The sequence below is a fragment of the Poecile atricapillus genome, chromosome 9 (assembly GCF_030490865.1).
Source record: "Poecile atricapillus isolate bPoeAtr1 chromosome 9, bPoeAtr1.hap1, whole genome shotgun sequence".
Lineage (NCBI taxonomy): Eukaryota > Metazoa > Chordata > Aves > Passeriformes > Paridae > Poecile > Poecile atricapillus.
Window position 1 is genome coordinate 2,262,575 of NC_081257.1, and position 17,248 is coordinate 2,279,822.

At 46.0% G+C, this 17,248-nt stretch overlaps 1 protein-coding gene across 1 annotated transcript; it reads left to right on the forward strand.

Annotated features, from left to right (window-relative positions):
- The first annotated feature begins 1,064 nt into the window (after positions 1-1,064).
- On the forward strand, positions 1,065-16,672 carry LOC131582221 (TOG array regulator of axonemal microtubules protein 2-like). Its single transcript, XM_058845176.1, has 10 exons — positions 1,065-1,219; positions 3,396-3,501; positions 4,226-4,461; positions 7,013-7,165; positions 8,942-9,059; positions 10,019-10,121; positions 11,577-11,707; positions 12,869-12,974; positions 14,173-14,259; positions 16,437-16,672. Exons 1-10 carry the CDS (start codon positions 1,065-1,067, stop codon positions 16,670-16,672), a joined length of 1,431 nt encoding a protein of 476 aa, XP_058701159.1.
- Positions 16,673-17,248: the final 576 nt, after the last annotated feature.

Here is a 17,248-nt window from a genome sequence, read left to right on the forward strand (position 1 = left end):
TGTAGACAGCTCTGATGTTTTCATCTGCACATTAGTAAATGAGCTATTGAGTGCATGACATGAAATTTTGGATGGACAGTGCTTTTGATGACAATTGGGTTTCATAAGAAATGCATTTATCATCTGATTTTTCTCATACAATGTACATTTTTTCCCTTGCAAAAAAATTCAATTAAGGCAAAGCCTGGACATCTGATTATCAAGAGCACGTGTCTGGCAACAATTTTCAGCTGTGTGTGCATATTTTTATCCTCAGTTTGCATTTGGAAGGCTTTTTTATCAACTGTCTAGACTGGAAATTGCATTTTTCCACAAGAGAAAGCTTAGGCACTGCTGAGTTCACAAACACGAACATGTGATGACAAACAAATTTCACCTCAGCATCTTTGAAAGAGAGCTAGTGTGTACCTCTGCAAGAGCAAAGATTCATGATGCTTGGAAAGAGCAAAATCCATAAAGTACTCCCTGGCCAACAGTAGGGTACAATGTATGTGCAGTCAGCTGCCTGCTGTCTAGAAGATTTGAAGGCAATGGAAAGAGAGGCGCTGTCAGGAGTGAAGGGTCAGGTATCGCTGCTCCCTGGTAGCTGCTGTGTGGGGATTCAGCTGTTCCCAGCAGGGCTGGGTTGCTCAGGCTTGGCTTGGGGCTGTGGCGAGGCAGCTGCAGGTGTTTCCTCAGGGAGTTGCAGAGTGTCTCTGTCCTGGGGGCTGGGGGAAATCAGGGTGCTGAGACAAGAGAGGCAGCTGAGGGGTTGGTTCCCTCCTGGGGTAGCAAGTCCTGCTGGTGGGCGCTGTCTCGCAGGCAGTGGGAGCTCTGCGGCCTCAGGAAGCTGCCGCTGCCTGTGGTAGCTGTGGCACTTGGGAGCTGGCGCTGTGTGGGCAGCTGTCAGCTTTAGCCTGGAGCTGTGCCCAGCTGGGGGGGCTGGGAGAAAGCAAGCAGCCCAAGGAGCCAGGCAGCAGGGAAGTGTCTGACCCAGTGCCACTTTGTCCCACATGGAAGCCTGGCTGGGGATGGGGCTGCAGGCTGCTCCATGGCGGGGTGCCTTGCCCGGGGCTGCAGCGCTCATGGCTGACCCTCTCCTTACAGTGACCTGGCAGACGGCCACTGGTGCCAAGCGTCGAGAGGAGCCGCTGTGTGGGAACAGGCAGAAGGACACAGCCTCTTGTGACCCACAGCAGGCCTTGCTCAAGGCACTCTCCTTGCTGGGCAGCAATGACTGGTAAGAAAGGCCCCGTTCACTCTGTCTCCCTCTTAGCGTTAAGGTAGCTCAGAAGTGGATCTTGCTGGTGCCTCTGAGCCCCAACAGCCCAGAGGGCCAAGGGGCACCAGTGAAACCACTGCAGAGCAGTGGGAGGATAAAGATCTGACAGCAGCCTTTCCTTGGCCTTGGTCTGCAGCAGTGCTCCAGCTGCAGCAGGTCCCTGCTCTTTGCGGGCTTTGCCTGCTGCTCCATGGAGCTGCAAAGGAAATCTTGAGGGAAGAGAGAAAGCTGTGGGACAAGATGATTTGCTGGCTGAAGGCAGAAGCAGGACGGCAGCACTTTTGAGTGTAGAGATTTGGGTGCCTTGGGGCACTGGCCCAGTGGGACTGAGTAAGGTTTCTTCTCTCTGGTCCCACTGCTGACAGCAATGGCAGCTGACAGGGTCTCCCTGGGACCTCCTGCATGTGAATGCCACAAGCAGCTCCAGGGAGTTCCTCTTTCTGAGAAATGGCCTGACTTGTGCTTTCAAGTCCCTCAGCCTGTCATTACTGCAGAAGGGCTCATGGCAGAAGAGAAGGGAAAAGAAATATAATCCTCTAGGAATCTTGCACTTTTGGAATTCAGCTTTTTCCTTCAACTTTTTCCTTCTCACTGCATCATATGGGCCTGAGATGCTTGCTCAAAACTCACATCATGTCCCAAAATTTGACACAGGCAGAAGGAGGCCCAGAGATGCTAACCTGACAAAATTTAGTTGGTATTGTTAGTGTTCAGGAACACATAATCATGGAATGATTATATGAAGGTGCCTTATTGAAGAGCTCGGGGTGTCAGGGGTACTCATACCCAAATGTGACCCGCCTTGGTTTTGAGCTGAACATGTTTTTATACTCTGTCATTATATAACTTACATATTAATTATTAAACTTACATTGTTCTATTGTATGCATTCTTTTTACCCAAGCAGGAATTTCTCGTGATCCCCTCTCAATCCCCTAACATTGTTTCTCATGTTCTTTAAACAATAATTATATCTAATCACATCTAACAATTGTATCATTTATCATATACTGATTACACAAGTGCAGTTTCACATGATCTTCAGCAAGCACAAGGCCTAACATTTCCCAGGACCTACTTTTCCCGGGGCTTGCCAAGCCTAACTTTCTTTCTAAGTCCCCAAATTTTCTATGATTTTAAAACCTTTTACTATCAGTATTGGTTGTCCTTTTGCTGTCTGGGTTAGCATCCACTCACTGGTGGATGCTTCATTCACATGGGCATAAGGACTCCATTCACCTTGGGATGAACATGAAAAGTCTGTCACGACGTATCTCCTTGTGCAGTCGCCTTTGCTTTGCCCTTTCTCTTCTGCTTTCTCTTCCCCATTTCTCTTTGGTGCCCTGTGAGGTGCAGAGAGCATCTGCAGGTGTGGGGGTGTCTGGGTGACACTCAGGGGTGCCCGTGGGATCCATCACCAGCCCTGTGCTGCATCCCTGATGCCTCACCAACCTTCCTGTAGCTGAGGGCCTGCACAAAGCAGGTGCTGAGACATGGAGTTGTTTGCACCTTTTAAATAGCACTGCTGTTATGTTGCTGTTGTGGGGGTTGTTTTAGGTAGGGGTTTTTGCCAGAGTTTCAAGTGTTCTTGCCCAGGTGTGGAATCTTCTGGGACATCCTGATGCTTTTTTGGGCAATGTGGAGGAGGAGTGGAGTGGGTGACAGACAGGCCTAGACTGCAGAGTGGAAAGTCAGCTCCAGAGTGCCAGTGCAGTCTCTTACTGCTGAATTGCCTGCTGGGGCTGGTAAAGAAGGAAAATGCCCCAGTAACAGCCCAATGGGACTGTGTCTCAGGGACAGGGAGGTGACAGGAAACAGCAACTTGGTCCGGTCTCACAGTTTCTAGGAAGCAGTGACAGAGGAACTTCATGGGCCAGAGGTTTCAGAAAGGCTGTCTTGTAAAACGGCCACAAATGAAGACTCTGAAAAAACCCCTCTATTTGCCTCTTGGATTTGTGTATGCTTTTGACAGGCACAGCATCCTGTGGCAACAAGTTCCACAATTTGCTGAAGTGCTCCTTGAAAAGCACCTCCCACTGAGGACCCACTTTGCTGCCAGCCTGGTCATTTCAGAGGGTGCTGCCTAGTTCTTGGGTGGAGAGAAAAACCAATCTTTTTGGTACTTGCCTTTCAGGGAGCTGAAGGAGAAGGCACTCTCCAGCATCCAACAGCTGGCTGGGTCCCATTCAGAAGTCATGCTTTGTAGACTTTGTGAAATTTGCCTGGCAGTCACCAGCGAGGTGAGAACATTCTTCTGAATTGTCCCCTGTACTTCATACATGGTGTGTAGAGTAGATATGTGCATGTTCATTTCCACATGTGCTCAGGGATTGCCTCCATTTCTGGTTTTAGACCTTATATTTCTAGTGTCTGTCAGCTAGGATGTGTGTGTGCATGTAGCTGTATTTCCTGGTAGGTTGGGTGTCTCACACTCATCTTTGAGTGAGGTGCCATTGTAATGCAAGGTGCAAATGCACAAACTGAGACACTAATTATGTTATTTACCAGAGTCCTAACCTCTGCCTGAGCTGTAATTCTACACTACCAATTAATCTGTAGACTTGAGCCTGTGCTTTCCGTTTCTTGGCTGAGTGCTTCAACTTCTGGTGTTGCTTTTTTGAACAGGAGCACATGATTCTTTTGTCTTTGACTTGTGCCTTATGGTTTGCAAGAAGCCCTTGCTTTAATTTGTTTGTTTTGAAATTGAAGGGCCTAAAATCAAAGGGGTGGGCATTATAGAAGAATTAAGTGAAATTATTTGGTTTTAGGCCTGCTGTCAGCAGGTCTGAGGCCACAAATTGTTGCCAGACTAAGTGCCTTTCTGTGCTTGAGCTCTCCTGCTCTTACTGTGCTTTTTTGTTCCCCTGGACAAATTGGGATGTGTTGTCATTTCCTGAGACTTTTGTCTAAGGCCACTGGTTTTCTTTCCAAGGTGATTCTTATGTTTCTCTATCACTTCCCCAGGTGAGCAACCTCCGCTCCAAGGTGTCCTACGCTGCAATCATCACTCTTGGAGAGCTCTTTGCAACCTTGAAGAAGGACATGGACTCCGAGGTGGATGAGGTTGCTCAGGTCCTGCTCCTGATGGTTTGGAATTCCCCAGAGTTTGTTGAGAAAGCAGCCAATCAGACCCTGGGGATCATGGTTGAGAATGTGACTCCTGCACGAGCACTGGCTGCTCTCATGGACAGGGGAGCCAAGTAGGTTCTTCTTCCTTTAGTGATCTTCTTCACCTTCTAGTATTTGAGTGTTGGAAGGGATGACAGACAGAACGGGAATGGTGGGAGGGAAGGCTCCTGCATCCTGCATCTTCTGTGAACTCAGTGACTTCATTCTCCCATCACCCTCACTTCTCTCCTCTTGTCACCTATTTCTGCCCTCCTGCAGCCTATTAGTTCACAGAATCACAGAGCTGTAGAATATTGGGAGTTGGAAGGGGCCCATCAGGACCGTCGAGTTCAGCTCCTGGCCTAGCACAGAACACCCCAAGGATCACACCAAGTGCCTGAGATTGTTGTTAAAATGCTTCTTCAACTCTGTCAGGCTTGGTGCTGTGAGCACTGCCCTGGGGAGCCTGTTTCAGTGCCCAACCACCCTCTGGGTGAAAAACCTTTTCCTGATATCCAACCTAAACCTCCCCCGACTCAGTTTCCTGCTGCTTCCTGGAGTTCTGCCAGCCTGTCAGAGCTTCCCAGAACTGGTGAATGGTGGGGAAGGGAAAGTGCCTGCAAAGGCTAAGGATAGAGCCTTGTGCTTTTGTGGGAAGAGGGACAGTTGCAGTAGTAGCTGTGAGCGCTCTTTGATATTTCAAAGCGCCAAGCACAGAGGCCCTGGGAAAAACCAGGCATCCTCATTATGCCATTAACTTGAGAAAGAAGGAGGGGACTTGCTGGGGTGAGGAGCACTTGGGGGAGAATGTGCTGGATGGGGCACAGCCTGCAGAGCAGGTGCAGCTCCTGCCAAAAGGAGTCTTGTAGGACTGTCCTGGCCTTAGAGCTCTACTTTCTGTTCAAACTGATGTTTCATGTTAGCCTTGAGATAATGAATCACTCTACAGGCACCTTCACAGGCTGACTGCCATGGGACAGCTGAAGCAAATGCTGCCTTCAGTGTTGGTGCTGGGCCTGTTCCCAAGAGACACTGGCTAGAACAGGACAACCTGGCTAAACTGCCTGCCACCACTTCCTCAGCTTTGGAATAGGGTAAAACATTCAGATGTATCCCTTGCCAAGCCTCACAGAAGGAACAGGATGTATTGCTGGATATTCTGCAACCTCATGCCCCACAGCATGTTTTTCCCTGCATTTGTTTTTTTCCAAAGGTCTGCAGATTTGTGTTGGAGTCTGGGGTGCAGACTGTGTGCCCTTGTTTTTAGTGTTTAGTTCTAAGATTCAAGAACACACTGAATTTCATATAATATGAAATTCATGAGCAGGTTTTCATGGTGATACATGAAAACAAATGTTAAAGTTAGATAGAAAAAGCTAAAAGTGTAGGTGTGTAGATTAGAAAGTTTCTTAAATCACTGGGTGAAAAAAATAGTTTAGAGAACAGGAGACAATATGGAGGATTTAGGGTGTTGTCCCTTGTCCTTTCTTCTTTCTTCTTCATGTTCTTCTCCTGGAGGTTTTTGGGTAATAGTAAGTGATTGGACAGAAAATGCCGCAGTGCATCACAGAGGTGATGGGTCATTGGGTCATTAAGAAAAATAATATACGTGTCTAATGTTAATTGGATAAAAATAGGTATAAAGATAAAAGAACTGCGTAGTTCGGGGCCATTTTGTGTATCAGACACGAAGTGTGCCACAAGGCCTTGTTTGTACCATCAGAAGAAAGAAATGTGCCAAATTGCAAAGATTAACCTTGTAACCAGCCTGAAGAGACCTGTTAAGTTTTGTAAGGATCCTTCAATAAACACGAGAAACAAGATCCTAAGGAGCTCGAGAGTTTACTTTGAATCATAAAGACTGAGATAAGTGAAACTCCCCACAAGGGAGGATCCCAGAAGAATTCAGCCCAAAGAAGGCTGAGAGACTAGAGAAAAGTTGTATTCACAGAGAATTGAGCCCAAAGGAGGCAAAGAAAAGAAAGAGAAATTACAAGGGACAACACCCTAAATCCTCCATATTGTCTCCTGTTCTCTAAACTATTTTTTTCACCCAGTGATTTAAGAAACTTTCTAATCTACACACCTACACTTTTAGTTTTTTCTATCTAACTTTAACATTTGTTTTCATGTATCACCATGAAAACATGCTCATGAATTTCATATTATATGAAATTCAGTGTTTTCTTGAATCTTAGAACTAAACACTAAAAACAAGGGCACACAGTCTGCACCCCAGACTCCAACAATTTGGGGATAAATGGGTGGAAAGAGCCTCATTCCTGCTGCAGCTCTGTGTAGTGGGTCAGCATAGGTTGTCATTAATTCATGGCTTGTCTTTAATTTCTAAAGAATTTGTATGTAAGCTATTTCTTTAATCTTTCTCAGAGCAAATTTTGGGAAAGAAATTGAATATCAGATAGTACAGGGAGACTGAATTCCTCCCTCTTCCTTGCAGGCACTCCTTCTGTACAATGCTAACTTTGTGTTTATCTGACAACAGAACCTCCTACAGGTGTCTAAAGTTGCAGGGAGAACCCAGGCCTCCTTTGCCCAGCAACGACAGGGAGCATTCTCTGGCCAAGGCCTGTGCTGCTGTGCCTCCTTCTCCCTGTGTCCCAGTGTTTGCTCTCTTCTTCCCAGGAGCCGCTACGTCCAGGTGCGGAAGTGTGCGGCCAAACTCCTCCTGTCCTTGATGGGGACAATTGGAGTCACGAAGCTCGCAGACACACCCAGGGCTGAGAGCCTGGCGCAGGTGGCAGGGAAGCTTGCTCAGGATGGTCACAAGGACACAAGGTAATGATCTTCATTTCACCTCCTAAAACACGAAATCTGTTTGGTGTCTCGCTTTAAAAGGGAAATCCAGAAAAGTGTAGAAACTACAGGAAATAATACTTTACCTCTCCATGTGGCTAAGGGTCATAGAATCATGGAATACACTGAATTGGAAGGGAATCATCAGGGTCATCAAGTCCAGCTCCTGGCCAAGTGCAGGACACCCCAAGAGACACTCCATGTACCCAAGAGCATTGTCCAAACACTTCTTGAGCTCTGTCAGCCTTGTTGTTGTGACCAGTGCTCTGTGTTCCTCGGGGAAATGACTGTACTGGGTAACCTGAGCTTGTCCTGCAAGAAGGAGCATTGCCAACTTCCTGTGACTTGAAGGGTTCTTGACTGAGATCAAAAGAGCTCAGATTAGCCAGACTAACAGTTTTGTTTGGCCTTAGGTGCACAACACAAAGCCAAAGTGGTGGCTAATCATCACTGAAGGATCCCAAACATCTATTACTCATTCACTTAAGACTTTGCTAGAAATACTTCAGAGGTCTTTAGCCAATGTATTCAGTCTTTCTAAACCTCTCTTGCAGATTCCTATAATGCTGTTATCTGTGGCTGAATGACCTCCAAATTTTTTCTTGAAGAGCACTGTGGTTTCCTAGTGGCAAAATCAACCCAAGCCACTAAAATCCCCTTACTTTGATAATTGCATTCCTTTACGTTGATGATTAAATTCCTATTAATAGCTGCCAAGAACACAGGAGCAACTAGCTGCCCCTGTCCATACATATGGTATAGAATAATCAATGGGAAGCATGAGGTGTTTTGTCCTGGCTTCCCTGCCAGTTAAAGGAAGGCAAATTATTGTGCAGTGGCAGCAAGACACTGCTAATGGGCTCTGCCAAGAAAGCAGATGTGCTTTGCTTGTTCCCTGGGATCCATTGATCCCACAGAAGCTCACACACAGTTTCAGAATGAAATGGTATTTTCTGCTGCCCCACATTCTCCTCTTGCCTCTTGTGTTCAGCTGACAGCACTGTGCAGTGCCAAGTGGAGATAAATGTCTCTCTTTGCTGAGTAGCCTTCTTATGCAAGGATTGACACTGATGAGTTTAAGGTATCAGCCTCTTCTGTTAACACTCTTCCTATGTTTATTCACTTTTCTTTCTTTTCCTTCTGCCTCATTAAGGACTTTGTATTTGGGTTCTTTTTCCCTTTGAACTGAAGATTGATGAGAGGGAGGCTAGTTTTCTCTTGTTCGGTCTCAGTTGTTTATTTATTCTTATCAGTATTACAAGGTACAAGGAGCTATATGCACTATGATAGAAAAGGGGTAAAATGGCTAACAAAGATCTTCTTCAAGGTCTTTTATATGTCCATTTTCCCAACTAACAGATGCCAACTAAATTATTTTTCTTAGTGACCCAATGACCCAACACCTCTGTGATGCACTGCGGCATTTTCTACCCAATCACTTACTACTACCCAAAAACCCCTAGGAGAAGAACATGAAGAACAAAGAAGAAGGACAAGAGACAACACCCTAAATCCTCCATCTTGTCTCCTGTTCTCTAAACTATTTTTCACCCAGTGATTTAAGAAACTTTCTAATCTACACACTTACATTTTTCCTATCTAACTTTAACATTTGTTTTCATGTATCACCATGGAAACATGCTCATGAATTTCATATTATATGAAATTCAGTGTTTCTTTGAATCCTAGAACTAAGTATTAGAAACAAGGGCACACACTCTGTATCTCAGACTCCAACATCCTTCATTTGTTCCTTAGGCACTATGGACAGGAGATGGTGAAGATGTTGCTAAGTCATCAAAAATTTAAAAGGCTTTTGGAGCAATCTGTTTCTACCTGTGACCTGGAAGATATTCTGACAAGAATTAAGAAGAAAGTAAGTGTTTGGCAGGAGAAATGTCTCCTTTGTGCAAGGATTGCCACTGCTAATATGAGATCAAACATACCTAATCTGTCTTTATCTCATTTTTCTTCTCCTGAATCACTTTGCTCCTGGGAATGAGCTGTTAATCCTCAGCTTGTTCATCTGCAGACTACAAAGGAACTGATATTCTTAGGGCAAAAGTGGGGTTTTGAATATTTTGAATATCACAAAGGAGAAAAGGAAAGAGGAGAAAATGGGTTTTCATTTCAGTGTAACCCCTCACCATGCTCTCCAAACTCTGCCCCCAGTAAAGGAATTAAGTGAGAATTGTGCTTCTGAAGATAACAGAGTCTATGCAAAAGACACTGGACATAGTAGTGCCATGAAAATTTCCAAATATACAGAAGATGTACATGTCAATCCCAATTACAACAATTACTGTGTGTCTGCTGGGAATACTGCCCTGCTCTCAAGCCCTGTGGAGCTGGAGGAAGCTTGGTGAATTCAGCAGAGTCCAGTGGAAAACCATTGGTTTGTTTGTGGGTTTTTGTTTTTATTCTTATCTACATTATAGAAGGGAGCGTGACTTTGTGGAGGAACAGGGAGAGCGAGTGTTGAATCAAATCAACTTCCAACACAATGGGCCAGCCCCCAGAGAATCTCAATTTTTCTGCTGCTTCCTTTAAGAACACTCATTGCCTACCAGTTTGCACTGCTCCCATTCCTGCTCAAGACTAATGAAATTGGGATTTTAGAGTGCTGCTCACTATGGCAGCACCCATAACCTGCCTTGGGCTATTGAGAACAAAGAGTTGGCATCACTGAATCTCTGGTCTATTTCCTTCTGTAAGCTAGGAAATGTCTCCCTAAGCCTTGGTAGCCGTGATCCTGAGGTTCTAACCTTTGTTTTAAACAGGGACTTTCCTACTGTATATTCTAAAGAGTCATGGGCTTTCTTTATGTCTTTGTAGGAGATGGAAAACCAGAAGAGTGAAGGCCCATCTGTCAAGATGCTGGTGAAGAAGAGCAGCGATTCCTCAAAGAAGCCCCAGGCCACATTGCCTTCAGTAAACGGTACTGAGCACTTTGTTAGATGGGACAAAGCACATGACAAGCTTTACATGTGTCTTCCCCAGGAAAGTCTTTGTGGGGGAGATGACCTGTGCCAGAGATTGTTTCCATTCCCTACAAATGCTCTATGGTAAAAATTGGCTACTTCTGCATTACAGTGAACACAGCTTCTCTGGAGAGGTTTCCACAGAAATTGGGTGACAAAAAGACACCCATTGGTTGTGGCTCAGATGATCCAGTGCACTGGCAAGGGCAGTGTTGTGCAGGCATGGAGAGGGCTGTGTCTGTGCTGCCTGACTTGTGACAAGTAAATTCAATCAGTTTTTTGTTTTTTTTTTTCATCAGAGAGGAGTCTTTTTCAGATTGGTGTTTTGATGAGAAGTCCCAGTCAAGAAGCAAGTTGCCATTCCCCAAAAAAGCACCTCTCATGTAAATTGTTTGGCCTGGCTGATTCATGGCTTTCTTACTCTCAATCAGTACCAAGTTTGAGTAGTAAGTATCAAGGCAATTCCTAAGCAACATTGGTCAACAGGCGTCTCAATGTGGATTTTTTGTTATGATATTCCTCTCCTTCACACTGTTTGCTTGATGGACAGCATGTTTGGTTTATTTCCCCCTGTGCTGCAGTCCAAATTTAAGACAGGAATTTGGTCCTTGCTGTCCTTCATGCCAGGGGCAGAGCTACTTGTACCTGTTCTCCTCTGATAACAGAGGAGAGTTACTTAGCTCTGTCGTGCTCAGTGGTGGCAGAAGAGTGACCACATGCCTCAGTAGCATAGCTAGGATCTTGGAATGCTCATGGAAGAGACAGGTTGATCCAGGAGAATTGTTCCCTGTGGGTTTGTTAAGTTGTGGATCTAATCTCTGGGGAAGCAAACATAATGTTAGCATAGTGCTGGGATGTCTGTTTTGACTATTCTGATTTTATCTCTGTTACTGATTTCCCGGATCCTTCAGATATGCCCCTGTTCATCTGTTCAGATGCATCTGAGCTACTGTTACAGATTGTCATGCCTGGTGTAGAGACACTTCTCCAGAGTGATGAGTTTCCTTATTATAAGACACACAGGTCCCATATGAGGAGGCATTTAAACCTGGAAGTAGTGTCCCTTTCCCCACAAAGCAATGAGACCTGTGTGCCTGGGAAGCCATCTGAAGGTAGATCAGATGCATCTCATCCTTGGTTTTCCTGAGTGAGCACTGGCAAGAATGTTACTCACAGGTTGTCTCCTGTAATGATTGTCATCAGGTTCACGTTGTTTTTCAGAGCCTCATGATTTTCTAGCTTGAAATCACATCATTAGGGAAGCTCCTTGAGATGTTTTTCTCACAATTAACTGAAGATATTATCACCACCAAGTTCTAATTTGGTTTCATTTCCCAGGGTGAAGTCTACCTCTGAGGGACGCCTCCTACACTGTACAAAAGCCCAGGTCACGTTACCTCCATCTGTGGAAGAAACGGAGCTGCTCCAGAAGCTTTACAATCTCCTGGAAGCCAAGGGGTTTCAGACACGGCTGGAAGGAGTGGCATTCCTTCTCAAGCTGTGCAAAACCAGCCCCCAGCTCATCTCCACTAACATTGTCCAAGTATGTAGGGTATCTTCATTGTTCCTTTCCTTTAGCTCCTTTCCCAAGCCTGGAGCAGTGAAGTTCATTCCGTGTGTCTTGGCACTACATCCTGGCAGTTTGGGACAGGCTGGTCCCTCTTACACAGACAAATTTCATTCGGGTCCAGGCTTCAGAACAAGTTCTTTCAGTCCAGCTGTATTTGTTGGGCAGGTGCCTATTGATGATGACAGAGTTTGCTGCTGCTGTAGCTTCTGCTGTCTCCTACTCCCAGCTGGGTTAAGTGAATACCAGCTCTGAAAGCATGGCAATTATTCTCTCAATAAAAAATGGGTTTGGATGGAGAAGAGAAGTATCAGGCTGGGTTGGTTAAACCCAGATTTTTTTAAAGGATACTTCTGTAAACTCCATCTTCACAACTCTGGGTTACTCATATCCATCTTTATCCCTATTCCTCTTGGTAGAGATGGTGCTCACCCTTCTTGGGGGGCCTTTTCTTCTCTCTGGAAAAGGAGGAAAATGACTAAGAACAGATCTGTACCTTCACCTCCCAGAAGCTGCATTTCCCTTTCTCCAGAGAATGGTGCTTGATAATGTGGCTGTTACTGGACTGAACCTGCTCTAATGAGAGCTGTAGAGCACATTAAATGTCACAAGCCTACCTGTTAGTTAGACAAATAGTGTGGATCCTGGAAGAGTTGATCAGAGCCCTGCACTTCTCCAGACACAGAGACAGAGACTGAGAAAAGAAAACTTAGATCTTCTCCAGCTATAGTTTGGCAAAATCAAAACTGCCCTCAGTACTTGAGGCAAGTGTATAGGAAAATGGGCACATTAAATATCTGGTTCCATACTTCTAAAGCAAAGGTCATCTTTTTGAATTAATAAATTCAAAATTAGTTAAATTAATTTAATGATTTACTGGCGGAGGGAAACACGATAGGAAACATTCTTTCCCCACCCAAACCTCTTCAAAATAGATGAAAATCTTTCAACCAGCATGAGGTTGTGCAACCACTCCAGTGAGTGGCCCCCAGGAAAACAGTGAAATTGTGCAAGCAAGTGCTGACCTGTCCAAAAGGATCAGATTCCTCTTTTACATTGCTGAGTGCACTTGTCCACATCCCCTCTTCAAACAAGGACATTGTAATCCAGCTGTCATGTTGTTTGTTCTCTCCACAGATTTTTGATTATTTTGTCCTGAGAATATCTGACAGCCACAAGAAGGTGAAGCAGAAGGTGCTGGACGTGCTGTCAGAAATCATAGGCATCCTATGCCTTGAGCCCGGTGATCATCCATTTGGTAGAAGGAATTACAAAGAACTGAACTCAAAGGATCCCGGGGTTCATGCTGCAGCTGTGAAAGCACTGGAAGAATCTATTTCTCATTTAGGTAAGGCTGACCCCTGACATGGACTCTTCTCAGCTGTGTCTCTGCCTCTCCCACACAAGAGATCACTGAGAGCCCTGAGAGCTCCTGTTGTCTGTGGAATGCTGCAGCTGACATCCACCAGAAGCTGTGGAGCTGCAGTCCTTACACACCAGTCCCCCAACAGGCTTGAACGTGCATCAGCATTTCCCAAAGGTCCCAGGAGTCCTTGACTCTGTGCTGCTTGTCTGAAGAGGAAGTCCTGGACTACAGCTTTGCTAGAATTCAGAGCCAAGGGGGGTTTTGGAGTTTGCTTGGGCCCCATTGGACTTCCCAAATGAATAGCTTGGCTGTTGGCATGAAGGGACACAGGCCCATCAGAGCTTCTGCAGAGCAGCCTCCTGGAAGGCTCTACATTATATACATTATAGGCATTAGCTGCCCATTTCCCACCTTTCTTCTTTGGCTTCTTTTTTCAAAGGAGAACTTTTGATTCACCAAGTTCATTTCCTTATAACAAACAGGTAGAAATCCAGCTGTCAATGATGCCTTGTTCCACATGTTGTTTTGCATGGGGCAAGATGGCTGTAGCAAATAGCTACCTAGGCAAGGGCTGCTGCAATTCCTTTGCCACACAGATTGATGTCAGCTCTGAAAATACCACACTGGGGAATATGCCTGAGCAATGAAATGTTAAAAAGGCAGGTCTTCCAGGGGAGTTTCCACTTTCTCCACCTCAGCTGCTCTGTGAGCACATGAACTGCCTGACTCAGTGCCTTTCCATGTTCAAAGTATGGGGTTCTTCCTTTTTGCTCTGGGATGCAAACCCTTTTCACTGCTTACATGTGATTGAACTCTTGAGGTCCCTGTATGTGAAATGTTTAATGTAGCTCCTGGCACAGCAGACGACTTTGGATCTACAACTGTGCAAGGAGATATTTTCTTTTGGAATTAAAAACCCTCCCAAGGAAGCTGGAAGGAAAGAAGAAAAAGATTAAAGGATCAGCAGAAATTCACTTTATTTTATAAAATGGGCTTGCCCCTGCCTTTTCCCACCCCACCGTCCATTCACTTAGGACTTCCGAAGAGTGAGCAGAAATGTGTGTTTCTCTTGTAGATAAAGTATCACTGGTGAAAGAGTTTGGCCACCAATGGAGTCAACTGAGTGGCCAAGCTCTGCTGGATGTCACAGAGCATATCACAGGTATGGCCAACCCTTCTAAGCCAAGAGGTCTTCCAAGGGAGAATGTACAGGGAATGCCTGTGAATAGACAGTAGAGTAGCTCCTCCAAATCAGGAGGTGCTGAGCTTGTCCCTCCTGCCCAGCACCCATGGCAGGTGTATTGGGCAGGTTTTCCTGGCTGCTGCCGTGGTGTGCAGCATCTGAGACAGGGGCAGCGCTCGGCCTTGGGGCTGAGCTCTCACTGAGGCATCTCAGAACCCACCTTCAGGAAAAGGAAGGGCTGAAAATACCCCAGCTGGCTCTTCTCTTGGAAGTTCAGAGGCATCTGTGATCCTTGAGGGAAAGTGGTGGCAGATGCTGTTTCAGGGGATCAGTTTGTTTTGTCCTCACAGAATCCTTATTTTGCTCTTGGAACGTTTTGAGGCTGAACCCTGCAGGGCCTGGGGCTCACAGCTTAGGTCAAAACTCAACACACATATTAGAGGCACAGATTTAGTGCAAGGGTAGCATTTGTTGGCAGAGGGGCAGAAGCATAGTGCTGAGGCTCCCTGCCTGTGCTGTCAAAGTGGCCTTGGGCTGAGCATTTCAGGGAGTGCAAACAGTGTCTTCCTCTGTCAGCGCTGTCCAAAATGCTGCAAATGCAGCGGCTAATTGATTCCTCAGAGGAGCTTGCTATGGCAGCAACAGCCAAGGAATGGAAATGTGATCATCTCAATATATAGTAGAGAAGATGGTTTATGGCCTTGCTTTATCTGGGGCTAAATCCACCACTAATTCTGCCAGCATCTTTAAATACAAAGTTTAATACACTTTGTGTCTTCATTATGAATCTCAAAAGGGCATGTTCAGCGATTGGGAATGTCAAAGGCCTGTTAAAGAGCAGTTGAATCAAGTAGATCTCCAGGAATAGGGAGTTTAGTTTTGCAGTTATTTTGATCTCTTTTTCAAATGAAGGAATTAAACAAAAATTAGGACTACTTTAGAAAGAGCAGATGCGCTCTCTGAGATTTAGTAGGAGCACACAGCTCTTTCTCTTCTCGACTTCCATACTGACCAACGTCTTTAATTGCATTTAAACTCAAATGAACCCCCATTTTTAAATGGATTAACCATAACCCTTTTCCCACTTAGAAGCATTGGTTTTGAGTACTTCCAGGAGCTGTTGAAATGTTGGTGACTGCTGGTGGATTAACAGCATTGAGAAAATGAAGTCTCTTCCACCACAGAATAATAAATGGCTCCTACATAACATTTTGCCTGTTCAGAAAATAAGAATGGTCTCCAGACCATTTCAGCTTTTGATCTCTCAGCCAAATCTGCTGTGCAAGGAGCCTGTTGGTAGTCAATTTTTGTCTGTGTTTGATGTAGTTCAGTACAGAAAACAAGCAGAGAGGATGCTTCTGACACAGTGTGAGAAAACACTCATGTTTTGGTTAAACTGCAGTCCCCTGGGTAATAGTTTTCTCTCTCTTTCCTCCTTTCTGTCTGCATTGTAAGGAAAAATGCCATTAACATTGGGAGGGGAAATGCCATTAAAATGTGGAGATGCTCAGATGCCATGGCAATGGGGTCTGGGTCATTATCTAAGACACTCTGAGGTTTGGAACAGCTGTTTGTTGGAAGCCACAAAAGCATTCTGCCAATGACTCCAGCAAGTCACTGATGTTTCTAATCCAAGTGTCATCAGCATTTATCTCAAATGGGCTGGAGTTTTGAAGTGTGGTCTAATACTGCCCTTTACTGTGTGCCACTGAGCAAAAGGAAGAGCCAGATTAGACTTTTGGCACTTGATATCAAAGGTCACAAAAATGGAATCATCCTTTTTATTGAAAATCCCTCAATTGCCTCTCTATGGTGCATGTCTGGATTTTCAGTGTGGGTTTAGACAACTTCTTAATGGAAATAAAAGGCTATTTGGCATTTCAGGCATTGTCCCTGCAGAAACAGATCATGAAACGGATTAGTAAAAGTACAAAGTCTGCCAGAGCTACAAGGCCCTGTTTGGAGGAATTAGTCCTGGGGGGTTGCTGGTTCTGTTTCTGGGAGGATCAGCTGCTTTGCCTGTCTCTGGCTCATGGGGGTCTGTGTGCTCTTCCTCTGATCTTAGCCAGAGAGGCTTCCAAGAAGTAAAACTTAGAGGTAGATCCTTGTTTGCATTAGGGTTGGTGGTTAAGAAGCTTGTGTCTCTCTCCCGGCAGTGCTTGTGGAATGGGTTTATCCCAGGAGCCCTGAAGTCGTCCAGCGCTCCGCCCTGCCCGTGCTCTGGTCCTTCCTGGGGAACAAGGCGCTGCCTGTCCGAAGAGCCAATGTCCGCACTGTGGTCACCAAGCTTGCCTCTGCCCTCCACGAGGTGATGGGCACCAAGCTGAGGAAGTGTGCTGCCAGCCAGCCTCCACATGTGCGGGAAAACCTCTCCAGCATCTTGGGCTGGTGAAGGCCTGATGTTCTCCAGAAAGCTGACGAAGAGCTGAGTTGGACACCTCCGGATGTGACTTTTTAGCTGTTTCAAAAGCGAGGAAACACTGAGGAAAGGTTTGCATCCACCCCCGCTCTCTCCACTGCCCTTCCTAGTAAATGCGTGGGGGGCCTGAAGCAATTTCTGATTGAGGACAAGGTGAAGGCTGAGCAGGACTCTGCCTCACACACAGGTGAGGGGCAGGAGGAAGGGTCTTGTGCCAGCCCAGAGAGCCTGTGCTCATCCCCAGGGAACAGTTCTGCCCTGCATGTGCCCCCTGCAATGAGCTGTGCTGCTGCCAGTGCCCCGTGTAGCTGTAGGGCTGCTCAGCTGTGGGGCAGGGACAGGAGCAGGAGGCTGCATGTGCAGCTGAGCCATGGCTGCAAAGCCCAGGGCTCTGGGCTCCCTGCTGTCCCAGGCCAGCCCAGAGGCCAGGGGGTTCCTGTGGTAGCTCTGTGCAAGTGGGGCAGGGTGTCCCCTGGCCTGCCTCAAGGGGCTGCTGGCAGGAGCATGTTTTCCTGTGCAGCTTTTTAGAAGTTTGCAGGAAATGTGTCC